The sequence below is a fragment of the Rhinichthys klamathensis genome, unplaced genomic scaffold, assembly GCF_029890125.1.
Source record: "Rhinichthys klamathensis goyatoka isolate OS25496 unplaced genomic scaffold, OSU_Roscu_1.1 h1tg000006l_1, whole genome shotgun sequence".
In the NCBI taxonomy this organism is placed as follows: Eukaryota; Metazoa; Chordata; class Actinopteri; order Cypriniformes; family Leuciscidae; genus Rhinichthys; species Rhinichthys klamathensis.
In genome coordinates this window covers 8,896,225-8,910,794 of record NW_026606559.1, presented here as the reverse complement: position 1 = coordinate 8,910,794, position 14,570 = coordinate 8,896,225, and the positions used below count along the sequence as shown (strand labels likewise).

General features: G+C 37.8%; 1 protein-coding gene across 2 annotated transcripts in view; it reads left to right on the top strand.

Moving 5' to 3' along the window:
- ibtk (inhibitor of Bruton agammaglobulinemia tyrosine kinase) overlaps positions 1–14,570 on the top strand; it is a 55,640-nt gene that overhangs the window by 23,308 nt on the left and 17,762 nt on the right. For both annotated transcript variants that reach the window (XM_056258205.1, XM_056258197.1), the window contains exons 12-21: positions 3,815–4,417; positions 5,827–5,913; positions 6,005–6,087; positions 7,226–7,263; positions 7,345–7,441; positions 7,536–7,637; positions 11,232–11,349; positions 13,998–14,058; positions 14,136–14,260; positions 14,345–14,481. In XM_056258205.1, coding sequence (XP_056114180.1) covers positions 3,815–4,417; positions 5,827–5,913; positions 6,005–6,087; positions 7,226–7,263; positions 7,345–7,441; positions 7,536–7,637; positions 11,232–11,349; positions 13,998–14,058; positions 14,136–14,260; positions 14,345–14,481 — 1,451 coding nt within the window. The remainder of the gene's footprint in view (positions 1–3,814; positions 4,418–5,826; positions 5,914–6,004; positions 6,088–7,225; positions 7,264–7,344; positions 7,442–7,535; positions 7,638–11,231; positions 11,350–13,997; positions 14,059–14,135; positions 14,261–14,344; positions 14,482–14,570) is intronic.

The following is a 14,570-nucleotide window of genomic DNA, read 5'->3' as shown; positions in this document are numbered from 1 at the left end:
CTGCCTTATTTCAGCAACAAAAGATATGAGAAGCATTCTCTCCTCCCTTTTAAAAGTTGATAAACCTGTTTATTATGTTATCTTAACTATGTGGTAATTCTATGGTTAGTTGAATAAAAAGAAATCATAAACACTTTTTGTTATTCTGGTTGAAACAAATTGAAACACATCCTGATAGCAATCAGATAATACAAGTGTTCTACATATTTTAAAAAAATGCCAGAGGTGGAAAGTAACTAATTACACATACTTTCATTACCGTACTTAAGTACATTTTTCTTTTTCTTTTTTTTCTTGAGTATAATTAAATTGTGGTAGTTTTACTTTTACTTGAGTTGAATACAAATAAAGTATTCAGCTTCGCTACATTTATTTTTCACCAAAAGTACAAATAGGCCATGAGACGGGACCCCAAATTTGGGCTACCGGTACCATTTTGAGAGATTAAATTTATTTTTGATTTTCATGAAGGTACACATCTCTAGTGTTGGAAAATGTGTGATAGCATCCGATCCATGGTAGCTTTCATTAGAAATCAACACTTATATCATCCTACCTCAAGGTAAGGTGTTCAGTGACTACAAGAGAGAAAAATTTATCCTTTTATAATTTTAAAAATTTATTTAAAAAAAATTATAATTTTTTTATTATTAAATTTGTAAAAAATTTATTACATTTTTATAAAATTTAAAATTTATTTAAAGATAAATTCATTTATCCTTTTTCTTGACATATGTTTGAAAATCATAAGTCCTCCGTAACCAAAAACTACCTTGAATCTAATGCTTTTACACATTTTTCAAATACAGGGTCATATACCTACACAAAAATCACCATGCGGTTTAATCCCTCAAAATGGTACCAATCAACCCTCTGTCTCACGGCCTAAAAGTACTTTGACAAAGGTGCCGACGGAGCAACTGTGCGATTTTATTATTTGACGGGCACTTTTCAAACTACAGCGGTGGAGCCCTGCACTTCAGCCAATAACAGACGGGTCTGACTCGGGTGCCAAAACGTTCAAACTGCACTTTGACATTCAATCACTGGTGCTCGCGTTTTGAATCTGGATCGCTAACATTTCAATATTTTAGTGAGCTATGCTCATTATTGATATCATCAGAGCTCTGAGCAGCTGAAGTAAATAGAAACCTCGGCTCATACAAGGATGCAGGTATTGCATGGACAAAGCAAGAACAATGTAAGTGTCTAAAATGCATGCACAGTTTGCACACAGTTCAGTTTAATGGTACAGCTTGACCTCTTTAACAATTCAGTTAAATTAAATGTGCAAAGCAAACTTTGTATGGACTGGAGCTGAAATAACCTCAACATTAGCAACAACTGTGAAATTAGATTGCATGATTTATCTGTCAATTAGATGCGCGTGAAAGTGTAGTTAGTTACTATAGCAACAGTGGGCTCCCGGCACATTCTTCGGCAGAAAGAAAAAAGGAGCAGTTTTTTTTTGTCAGTCATGTTTGAAATAACTTCTGTGGTCCCATGTTGCTTCTTAACACCGAGTGAGACCGAAAATATATTATTTTATAAAATTTTATACTGTGATACAGGCTGTCAATTAACGTTGTATTATAGATATACATCATTCTTATGAATATTCCCGAGATGGCTTGAAGAACACAGACTAACACAGATATAACATGGAAATCAGATATTGCTATGTACCATGAATAACATGCAGATATAGACATTTTGACTGATGAAACATGAAGACAATAAACACATGATTGCTATCTAAGGGATTTCTATGAGGCGCCACCGCCACTACAGCGAAGATGGCGAGTCTGCATCGTCAACTTGATCAATTTATAAACTTTATCAACCATTCAAATGTTTCATGCATAATCATTACTTTCGCCGGTTCTTTGCATAGACAGTAAAAGACAGGTTCTTTGTGGCAAGCTTTATTTCAGGTGTTGCGTGATATCTCTCCGCCCCCTGTGTTGACGCTTCACACTCCTGTCCAGTTAGTGGCGGTAAATGCACCTTTTAGCTGGTTTGCCAACCGCCATAAAACTCCAAAAGAAGAAGAAGAATAAATGACTTCCTTTTACACTGAAATGACACTAAAATGACTTCCTTTTACACTGAAATGACACTGAAATGACTTCCTTTTACACTGAAATTTCTTCCTTTTACACTGAAATTACTTCCTTTTACACTGAAATTACTTCCTTTTACACTGAAATGACACTGAAATGACTTCCTTTTACACTGAAATTTCTTCCTTTTACACTGAAATTACTTCCTTTTACACTGAAATTTCTTCCTTTTACACTGAAATTACTTCCTTTTACACTGAAAAGTTCACGCACATCCACATATGAAATCACTCGCATATACATATATACACAACTAAAGCATGCATCCACGTTTTATTTTGTATGTATGCGCGAGTGTTTTATGGATGTTTATGCGCGCATCGGGTTTATATGTATGTGCGAGTGTTTATAGGTGTGTCTGCATGGAGGTTTATATGTAGGCCTATATGCGAGTGTATAAGTGTGTCTGCGTGCAGCGAGTGTATATGTATGTGCGAGTGTTTATAGGTGTGTCTGCATGGAGGTTTATATGTATATGCTAATGTGTATAAGTGTGTCTGCGTGCGCAGCGAGTGTATATGAATGTGCGAGTGTTTATAGGTGTATGTGCATTGTGCATGGAAGTTTATATGTATATGCGAGTATTTATAGGTGTATGCGTGCGTCAAGTTTATATCTATATGCAAGTTATTCACAAGTTTATATGCATTCATTACTAACATAATATGTATTGGTATTAATTTCATATTAGTGTGCACGTGTACCGGTATTTCATATATGTATTTTGAACATCCAATAGTATACATGTATATGCGAGTAATTTATAGGTGTATATGCACGTGTGTTATGCATGTATTGATAAGCGAAGTTTGATTTAAATCCTACGTGGCGCCTCATAGATTTCCTGGAATGTCATAAGTTAAATACTTCTATGAATCTCACTTGTGGATTTTGAAAACAGAAATTACATGTGAATGTTTAGCTCTCCATATTGCTAACATAGCCTCATTTTGGGTTAAAATTGAAACATAATACCAAAGTACTTTGTAAAGTAGTAGAGTAGTTTTTCAGCAAACCCCTTTGCAATAACTCAAATAAGAGAAAATAAGTAGAGTTGCTTGTAAAGTGGTGCTGTAAACGCTGTACAAAAAAAAAGTAAGAATGCAAACTCTCAAGAACCATTAATGTAACCTAATTTTATGAAAATCATTCAGATCCTGTATTTTGTTCTGAACCGATCGCAATCTTAATCATGTCTTGTTATACATTCACCTAGGGCTGCGCGAATAGGGGGAAAAAACATTTAATTACGATTTTTCTAATAAAAATTATTGCAATTTTAAAATGCGATTTAATAATAATTATAATTATTAAATATACAAATTACTGAATAAAATAAAAAAGATTACTATTATGATTTCACGGTGAAATAAAGAAAAAATAAATAATAATTTATTTTACATTACAAATGTATGTTTGCAATGCTAATATTTATCTTAATTTCTTCATTTTCAAACATTAAACCATCATTTTGATGGAAAACCTGCAGATGGAGATGGCGGCGGATCACGATCTGCTCACGTGTAAATGAACACAGTGCCGCACTTCACTCTTAAACACACAGTGCTTATATTTATTGAATTAAATCACACCCTTTGTGATTCAATAACCGCACTTGGGCATATTATGATATTGCTTTTATTTAGTTTAATCATGCAGCCCTACATTCACTTTTCTTCTCCTTTCTTCAGCTTGTATGAAGTTCCCACCACCTCTGGGTCCACATTCTCCCAGCACTTCCAGCGCCTCCTGTCCGAAGCCGATGAGACCGACAGCATCCATGACGTGACCCTGCAGGCTGGCGATCGCACCTTTGCAGCGCACAAATACATCCTGTCCATGCGCTCGGACTTCTTCCGGAAATTTCTCCTCCCCGAGGGCTGCAAAGAGGGAGATGGAGAGGTGAAGAAAGGGGAAGATGCAGTGGGCTGTGACTTGCTGGTTCTGGAGAAGGTTCCTCCTGAGATGCTGGAGCACGCGCTTCACTTCATCTACACCGACTCCTGTGAGATGCTGGTGCATGGGAGCCGGCCCATCATGCCCCGCTCTGATCCCGAACCACAGCAGCAGCTCATCCACAGTCTCCAGGCTTTGGGTCTGGAGAACCGCTCTGCTCTGGAGGTGTACCGCTCTCTGCCTGCGAAGACTTGTGAGGAAGCAGAAAAACCCAAGGGTAAAAACACTAAGTCTGGGAAAAAAGCCAAGAACGGAAATATTGGTCAACCTGGACAAAACCCTGTGAAGATGCTGCAGGGAGTCGCCAAAAAACTGGGCTTGGGGAGTCTCTCCGCACGGTGAGACACTTTTTATAGCGTATTTTCAGCTTAAAAGTTCACCGACAATGTCAATCAAGGTGTCTCGCTCCAAAAATAGTCATTATTTGCTTTAACAAGGCAGATAGTCAGCCTATATGCAATCTGTATGAAGGATTCGTGCCATGCATATTGGTCAAAACAAGGTATCTTATGTGAAAACATGTTTAAGTTATCACAAAATATTATCGCTGCATATATATATTAGGGCTGTCAACGTTAACGCATGCGATTAATTCAAAATTCTTAACGCATTAAAATAATTTTACGCAAAAACATTACTGAAGCATGTGAAATTGAAACAGCCTTCATAAAACAGGGATAGAGGATGATAACTGTATTACCTTTGTCTCTGAACAAAGATTATTATTAAATTATATTAAAACTGACAGTAAAATCAAGTTGAGTTCCATATAACTTAAAAATAATTTAGTTAATTTCAACTTTCTTTTATGAGTTAAAGATGTTGCCTTGAATTACTGATCATACATTTTTTTTACAGTGCATGAAACAATACAAAGGCACTTCCTTTTTCTATCAAGTTTGTCAGTATAAACATTTTATGAATTAATGTGTAGAATTTTTTTAACTATACACATTGAGAAAATGTTTTTACTTACTCCTGCAATATGGTCAAAAACAGAGATAAACACATAATAAAGTTTAGGCTTTTAAAGTATCCACTAATTGATATTTGCTTCCATTTTCAAATTCAACTGCACAAATCACTATTACAAGTATTACAACCTTGTGTCATAAAGATAACATTGTGGATAGGACCAATTGAAACTGACGAATCATATTTAAAGGAGCTGTATGTAAGATTGTGGCCAAAACTGGTACTGCAATCACTTTCAAATTACTGTAGAGTGGTGTATCCCCTCCCCCTCCTCCTTGACTCGAGGTTGCCAGATAGGCTGCAGGATCCAGCAGGAACGTGACGAGCTGCAGCTGCGGTAACTAGAGCAGAGCTGGCAACCCGGATGCCACAACACTACTGACTTCGTGATTGGTAGATAGGTGGAGGGTGGAGCATCAGACCAAAACACAACATGACAACATCAACATCAGTTGAGGGCTGCAACTGCACTTTTTAAATGACAATATCCTGGCTGGACTACTGTTGTCAGTGATATAAGTATTTGAAATGTACATGATTTCTTAATGTCTAGTGACATTTCAGGGTAATTTTATGATTAATTGAAATACATTTCTTACATACAGCTCCTTTAACGTTTCATTTCACGCACATTCAGGATAATGATTTGTTGATTTGTCATGTGTATGTTTATATATATATATATATATATATATAAATATAAATGAGGGGATATTATTGGCTATTGCTGTAATCAATAAGTCATCAATAACTGTATTTTTTGTTTGACCAGGCTTGACGGAGTGAAGTTTGAAAATGGGAAGATCAGTGTGGCGCAGAAGAAGACGGGCAACAAGCTACGACTCAACCAGAAAAAATGGTGTGTGTGTTGTTCCTTTGAGAAACATCAGTCGATGTCATACACTCTCTGATTGGCTGTGAATACAGATCTTCTCATTGTGTGTCCTCAGCTTGTATCTCTGTGATGTCACACTGCGCTCTGAAGATGGGAAAGAGTTTCCCTGTCACAAATGCGTTTTGTGCGCTCGGCTGGGTGAGACCAAACGTTTTCTTTCACACTTGTGTCCACTGCCGTAGACTTTACTCAAAATGATTCAGATACCATATTAAATCTGACTCAAATGAAAATTAAGCTGTGAGTGTTGGAAGGTGAAGAAGTCTATTACACTGTGTACCTCATTACTAACCATTTAGCTGATGAAGCATTGAAAATATGTCTTTAAATAATTTCTTTCATTGGACAGGAAAATCATAAACTCAGTATATGTCTGGCCTACACAGCCTCATTTTCATTTTTGTCAAATAAATACACTACCGTTTAAAAGTTTTGAAATTAATACTTCAGCAAGGATGCATTAAATTGATCATTTATAACATTTGTAATGTTACAAAAGAATGATATTTCAAATAATCCTTGCTATTCATCAAAGAATCTTGAAAAAAAAAAATAGCACGGTTTCCACAAAAATATGAAGCAGCACAACTGTTTTCAACAGTGATAATAATAATCAGAAACAAATTCTTGAGCAGCAAATCATCATATTAGAATGATTTCTGAAGGATCATGTGACATGCTGAGTAATGGTGACAGGAATAAATTACATTTTACAATATTCACATAGAAAACTGTTATTTTAAATTGTAATATTTTACAATTTTACTTTATTTTTTGTTAAATAAATGCAGCCTTGGTGAGCAGAAGAGACTTCTTTTAACATTTAAAAAAAAAAAAAAAATCCCACACTTTTGAATGGTAGTGTATATCTGTTTAAACTAAACTCAAGTGACATTTAAATATGATTTCTGACTCGCAGTGATTTTATTCTTTCGTGGACATTTCACATTAAAATTCTGTCATCATTAACACAGGTTTAATGACTCCTGTGGAAGCAAAGAGATGTTAAGCTGATAGTGGAGAGCTCTAAAAATGACTAGAAAACTACCTCGTAACCCATTTATTTTCTTTGTGAGAAACAGACTGGAATTGAAGTTCCTTGCTGAAGATCCTTAATTTTATGGTTGAAAGTCCCCATTCGCTTTCATTCAGCAGTTTAGACAAAGTTATACACGTTTGAAACATTATGAACATAACTAACTGCTTCATTTTCAGGTGAACTATTCCTGTTCTGTGGTTATCATATTTTAATATAGATGCACTATTAAATTTTCAGAGTACTTCAACAGTATGTTGGGCAGCCCCTGGATAGAGGTACGATTGAGCAACATGAAGCATCTTTAGTCTCTCTGAACTGGAGCTGTTTTTAAATATAATCTCTTCTGCCCCCTTCAGGCCACCAGCTGCACTGCGCTCGACATGCCCACCACCTCTGATGTCCTGCAGGTCATTCTGGAGTACATCTACACAGACGAGTCTCCCACTGTCAGAGGTTTCAGCCCAGATGCTGTGCTTTGCTGTCATATCCTGCTGTTTCTTCCTCTCTCCTGTGTAAGCCATATCTCGTCTCTCTGTGTGTCTCTCAGAGTCTGTGAATGTGGAGTTCGTGTGTAACGTGCTTGTGGTGGCTGATCAGCTGTTGATCACTCGGCTGAAGGAGATCTGCGAGGTCGCCATCACTGAGAACCGTAAGTCTCTCTTTCAGTCTTGTCGTTCATGTTCAGATATTTTGTTGTAAATGTAATAGTAATGTAGCCATTTAAAGTCCCCGTGAACCGGAAGTTGCAAACGACTTTTCTCCAGTGTTGTGTAGTGCTGCCACTAACGACTAATTTTCTAACGACTAATCTTTCGACTAATTTTTCGATTAGTCGACTAATCTAAACGACTAATTTAAAAAAATCAAGTGTTTATTTCGTTGTGTCCATTTTATTTTGAACTCAACTGAAGGGCCAAAACATAAAATGTCACCTGTTCAAAAACATTATGTATTAACAATCTAAGCATTAAATATCTGCATTTCCATTAGGCTATTCCATATTAGTCAGAGTCCTAATCTAATCCTCTAATAACAAACATGTATGTATTACTTAAATTAGCTCTTTGTTCTGCCTTAAAAAATGTACAGTAAGCTAATAATGATTAATTTATGTACATTTCTGAAAAGCATAACTGATAACATCACTCTGAATAGTAAAGTAGATGCAATGCATTTTCTGTGAAAAGCGCTATACAAATAAATTGGAATTGAATTGAGAGTCTGGACTAGCCCACTATGAGTCGCGCTGAAAGCAGGCAGGCACGCAGTTATGTAGCTCGCGTTTACACTTGCGTGCATGGCGGGCCCGTGCCGCGGTTCGCGTGAATGTGAAAGCAACACGGACTCGGGAGCGCTTGTTCAGGAAGTTAAGTAACCTGCCTGCCCATGCGTTTTAGCTGATTATGATGCATTTAGTTAAATAAAACGCATGTAATTAAGGGATGATAGTGTTGATGATTTACCTTGGATACGCGAAAGTTGAGTCTGCAGTGTATTCGCGCATTGCGCGTGCAATCAGGGCAACACATTTGGAAATCCACTGTCTCCTCAAAAGAGTCCGTTTGAAAAACACAATACCGGTATATTGACCCGCGTTCTGTTTTCTATCATGCGCCGTGCACGTTTGCGATGGCATAAGATGCACGCAAACTCAACAGGGTTCGATAGAATTGAGTGTGAAACCAGACCAACGCTGCGGGGGGCGCCGGGAACAATCGCGCTCGCGCTCGGACTCGGACCGCAGCAAACGAGCCCACTGTGAAAGCTCCGTCACCTGCCTCTGCAATTTTTCATATCAAAAGGCGGGCGGGAACGTGAAGGAAAATGATAGCAGATAAACCAGCAGGGCGCGCACGGCGCACAGACTGGTGTGTGGAGGTGAATTACAGTGAGCCGTTTGTGACGGGAGACCAAAAATAAATAGCGGTCAATAGTAAAACGACACGTCGACTAAAAAAATTGCCGTCGACTAATTTGCATGGTCGACTAAGTCGACTAATCGCGGCAGCACTAGTGTTTAGGGGTGGAACGGTACATGTATTCGTACCGAACCGAAACGGTACGGGCGTCACGGTTCGGTGCACGAATTTACACGGAGAATACACAGTATAAAAATAAATAAAACTCGCGTGAAAATTAATTAATGTAATGCGGAACTACCGTTAGATACGCGGGTTCTTTAGGGACACATAATCTGTAGGCTACCATCGGCTTAGCTCTGAACGCGCGTTCACTTCAAACGTTGGCTTTATACGCGCATCCTATTCGCTTTGGACTAGCGTCGAACTTAACGCTCTATTCGCGTTTGGTGTGACCGCATAATGAACAGGCTGCGATGTCAAGATTGCAATGCTGGAGTGTGTGTGTGTGTGAGAGAGCGAGGCGCGGCCTCGATCGAACAGTGGAAACATAAAAAACATACTCCGTCATTTTGTTCATACAGATCATTAAACCTGCAAAGTGTTTACTTATATTTGTGTACACTCGCAATAAAACACAACATTGTGCTTTTGTCACACTCTAAACTCTTGTCAAACTGTAACCTACAACTGTCACCCAACCAAAATCTCTCTCTCTCTCTCTCTCTCTCACACACACACACACACACACACACACACACACACACACACACACACACACACACACACACACACACTGTTTTAAAAGCAAAACATATTTATCCAACTCCATTTCAAAACACTCTGTGGGTCCCATCTTTTAGACATTCATCATATCGCATTGGTTTTCATTTCTTGTCCTCGGAGCACTAATCTTACACATTCTACATTGATTAAAAAAGAAAATCGAATGCGTTTTTAATGGTAGTATTATTTTATACAGAAATCAATTATTTATAATTCAGATGAGAATAATGTTACATTGTTAATTAATAATGTTAATTAAAATTAAGGAAAACAAATATATTTATCTGAAATATAGCAAATTAATTTTAAATTAATTCAGGTACAATTACCAAACATATCGCAAGGTCTTTTTGTCTTTTTATTAATTAATTAATAAACGAATTATATAAAACTATTGTCAGTGCACTACAAATAAACTGGTTCTATGCCTTTATTAATAAAACTTATTTAAAAAATACAATGCCTTCTGCATTTTTGTTTTGCTTTTCCCTCCATTGTACCGAAATCGTACCGAACCGTGATGTCTGAACCGAGGTATGAACCGAACCGTGACTTCTGTGTACCGTTCCACCCCTACTAGTGTTGTGACGTATTTCCGAGAGAAACGTAATACTAAATGAGGCAAAATAGTGGGCGTGGCTTTTTTCCCAACTAGCACCTGATTGGACCTAGAAAAGTAGGTGTTTTCATTCAGCCTGTCTACTGTCAGTTGGAGGGGTGTGGTTACGGATGTTAAGCAGACACCCAAACCGTTAAACCTACGTCATCAGGGAAGGTCCTCCAATGCAGAGGGGAGGGGAAATTTCAGATTTTGCTTAAAGATTACGAAGCCAAAAAATTTTTGTGTGTGGATTGACTTGCATGGATGGATTGTTCACCACAAAACGATCAATTTAGGCAAACAAAGCAAGTATGGTCAATTTTGAATTCATGGGGACTTTAAGTCAATTTATTTGGTTTCATATTTTTGTTACAATTTTATGATATTATGGAAATGGATTGAATACAATATGTCGGGAGATATGGAGTGGGTCGGAGACGATTTTTAACCGCTTCATAAGTTTGTTTGAATTTTTTTCGTTTTGTATAATTTGTACCTTAATTTCAATCGATGTTTTGTTAATCAATTCATCAATCTGGATTTAAATAAATCAGAAGAAAACAGACAACGCTTGGTGGAATGAAGTGCGTAGCAAAACACAAGCCCACTATCATGCTTTACTAGTTACTTTGTAATCAGATTACTTTTTTCAAGTAACTAGTAAAGCATGAGAGTGGGCTTGTGTAATGTAGATAAAAAGTTCCATGACTAAAATACAAGACCGTAGATGGAGAGAAAACAAAGTTCTGGGAAAGTTTAGAGATTAAACAATAGCTTCCAAGAACTACTCTCCCTTTAATTTTGACTATTAAGCTTTTATCTTGCACTTGACTTGATTTTTGTTATTATTAAATCGCATATAACATACTATACATAGTCTAAAAGTGCAAAATGGACACCGAAATGAGGTGCTTTCATCCGGTAAGATTCTTCAGTCATGGACACAACACGTCCTGAAAATATCTAGTGTAATCTGTGAGTGTTGTATTGTGTGCAGTGACGCTGAAGAACGCAGCAGAGTTGCTGGAGTTCGCCACCGTGTTCAACGCTGATCAGCTCAAACTCTCCTGTCTGCAGTTCATCGTCCTCAACATGGCGGCGCTGCTGGAGTCCAAGTAAGATGAGATCCTTTACTGCGGTTTAGATTTATCGTGGTCATGGCATAACTTGTGGGAGTGTGAGAATATTTTTCGTGGCCACAAGATCATTTTGTCGAGTTAATGACGTCCTTATCGTACGTGAACTGAACATGTCCCCTCTTGGTCTCCGTACTTTACAGCTTACATCTGTCAAACTATCTTAAACTAATCTCCTCAAACGTGATAGCTTGCAAGTTATGTCCTTAGTTCACTCTTAGCCTTGCATTATATTTAAGCAAAGAGATACAAGAGGTCAAAATATAATATCGTCATATCGCCCAGCACTACAACTATTCAAATGTTTTGGGTCAGTACGATTCTTTTTTTCATGTTTTTGAAGAAGTCTCTCATGCTCACCAGGCTGCATTTATTTGATCAAATATTGTGAACTTAAAATAATCTTTTTTTTATTTATATATATATATATATATATATATATATATATATATATATATATATATATATATATATATATATATATATACACTCACCGGCCACTTTATTAGGTACACCTGTCCAACTGCTCGTTAACACTTAATTTCTAAGCAGCCAATCACATGGCGGCAACTCAGTGCATTTAGGCATGTAGACATGGTCAAGACAATCTCCAGCAGTTCAAACCGAGCATCAGTATGGGGAAGAAAGGTGATTTGAGTGACTTTGAACGTGGCATGATTGTTGGTGCCAGAAGGGCTGGTCTGAGTATTTCAGAAACTGCTAATCTACTGGGATTTTCACGCACAACCATCTCTAGGGTTTACAGAGAATGGTCCGAAAAAGAAAAAACATCCAGTGAGCGGCAGTTCTGTGGGCGGAAATGCCTTGTTGATGCCAGAGGTCAGAGGAGAATGGCCAGACTGGTTCGAGCTGATAGAAGGGCAACAGTGACTGAAATAACCACTCGTTACAACCGAGGTATGCAGCAAAGCATTTGTGAAGCCACAACACGCACAACCTTGAGGCGGATGGGCTACAACAGCAGAAGACTCCACCGGGTACCACTCATCTCCACTACAAATAGGAAAAAGAGGCTACAATTTGCAAGAGCTCACCAAAATTGAACAGTTGAAGACTGGAAAAATGTTGCCTGGTCTGATGAGTCTCGATTTCTGTTGAGACATTCAGATGTTAGAGTCAGAATTTGGCGTAAACAGAATGAGAACATGGAACCATCATGCCTTGTTACCACTGTGCAGGCTGGTGGTGGTGGTGTAATGGTGTGGGGGATGTTTTCCTGGCACACTTTAGGCCCCTTAGTGCCAATTGGGCATCGTTTAAATGCCACGGCCTACCTGAGCATTGTTTCTGACCATGTCCATCCCTTTATGGCCACCATGTACCCATCCTCTGATGGCTACTTCCACCATGTCACAAAGCTCTAATCATTTCAAATTGGTTTCTTGAACATGACAATGAGTTCACTGTACTAAAATGGCCTCCACAGTCACCAGATCTCAACCCAATAGAGCATCTTTGGGATGTGGTGGAACGGGAGATTCGCATCATGGATGTGCAGCCGACAAATCTGCGGCAACTGTGTGATGCCATCATGTCAATATGGACCAAACTCCCTGAGGAATGCTTCCAGCACCTTGTTGAATCTATGCCACGAAGAATTGAGGCAGTTCTGAAGGCAAAAGGGGGTCCAACCCGTTACTAGCATGGGGTACCTAATAAAGTGGCCGGTGAGTGTATATATATATATATATATATATAATTTTTTTTTTTTTTTTTTTTTTTTTTTTTTTAAATGTAATTTTTTTCTGCAACGCAAAGCTGAATTTTCAGCATCATTACTCCAGTGTTCAGTGTCACATGATCCTTCAGAAATCACTCTAATATGATGATTTGCTGCTCAAGTAATATTTCGAACTATTATCAATGTTGAAAACAGTTGTGCTGATTCGTATTTTTTGTGAAAACCATGATGCATTTTATTTTTCATGATTCTTTGGTAAATAAAACGTTTTAAAAAACAGCATTTATTTGAAATATATAAATCTTTTATAACATTATTATGCCATGAGACGGGACCCCAAATTTGGGCTACCGGTACCATTTTGAGGGATTAAATTTCTTTTTGATTTTCATGAAGGTACACATCTCTAGTGTTGGGAAATGTGTGATAGCATCCGATCCGTGGTAGCTTTCATTAGAAATCAACACTTATATCATCCTACCTCAAGGTAAGGTGTTCAGTGACTACAAGAGAGAGAAATTTATCCTTTTATAATTTTTTTAATTTATTTAAAAAAAATATTATTTTTTTATTATAAAAATAAAAAAAAATAAAAAATTTTTTTTATAAAATTTAAAATTTATTTAAAGATAAATTCATTTATCCTTTTTCTTGACATATGTTTGAAAATCGTCCTCCGTAACCAAAAACTACCTTGAATCTAATGCTATCACACATTTTTCAAATACAGGGTCATATACCTACACAAAAATCACCATGCGGTTTAATCCCTCAAAATGGTACCAATCAACCCTCTGTCTCACAGCCTATATAAATGTCTTTTATCTTGCTGAATGACAGAATTAATTTATTTAACAAAAAATCATACTGACCCCAAACTTTTGAACTGTAGTGAATGAACAGATGTTGTTCATGTGTCTGTCAGATCGCTGGATATCCTGAGCGATGACGTCCTCCGGGATCTAACATCTGCGTACAGGAGGATGGTAAGTTTTAAATCATCGCTCTTATCGTGTTCGTTAAAGCTTCGCTCCGAGATCCTGACAGCGAACTCCTCCTTCAGATCCCAGCCATGCAGAGACGCCTCATTACGCCGTACGCCGACGCTCCTGATCTCAGCGCCTATGAGGACGGAGACTGGGACTCTGCTGTGGACTGTAAGAGCGGCTCTGAAGCCGATCACTCCAGGTGTGAAATCTGCCCTGCTGAAACACTGTAATCTCGATATGAAGGACTGCCCATCTGTAAGAGTTCTCACTGTGTTTAACTTAGTGATATCCTGCTGAAGAAGGCCAAGATGAGGGCTAAGAGGAAACCTCGGCGCCGCTCTGACAGCTTTGGCGGATACAACCTGTCTGATGTCATTCAGAGCTCTCCTACTGACGTCACCCACAGCCCGCACACTACAGGTCAACTTGCTAACAAGACACTAATTATTCAAGTCAGCTTCATTTATATAGCGCTTTCAACAATATAGATTGTTTCAAAGCAGCTTTAC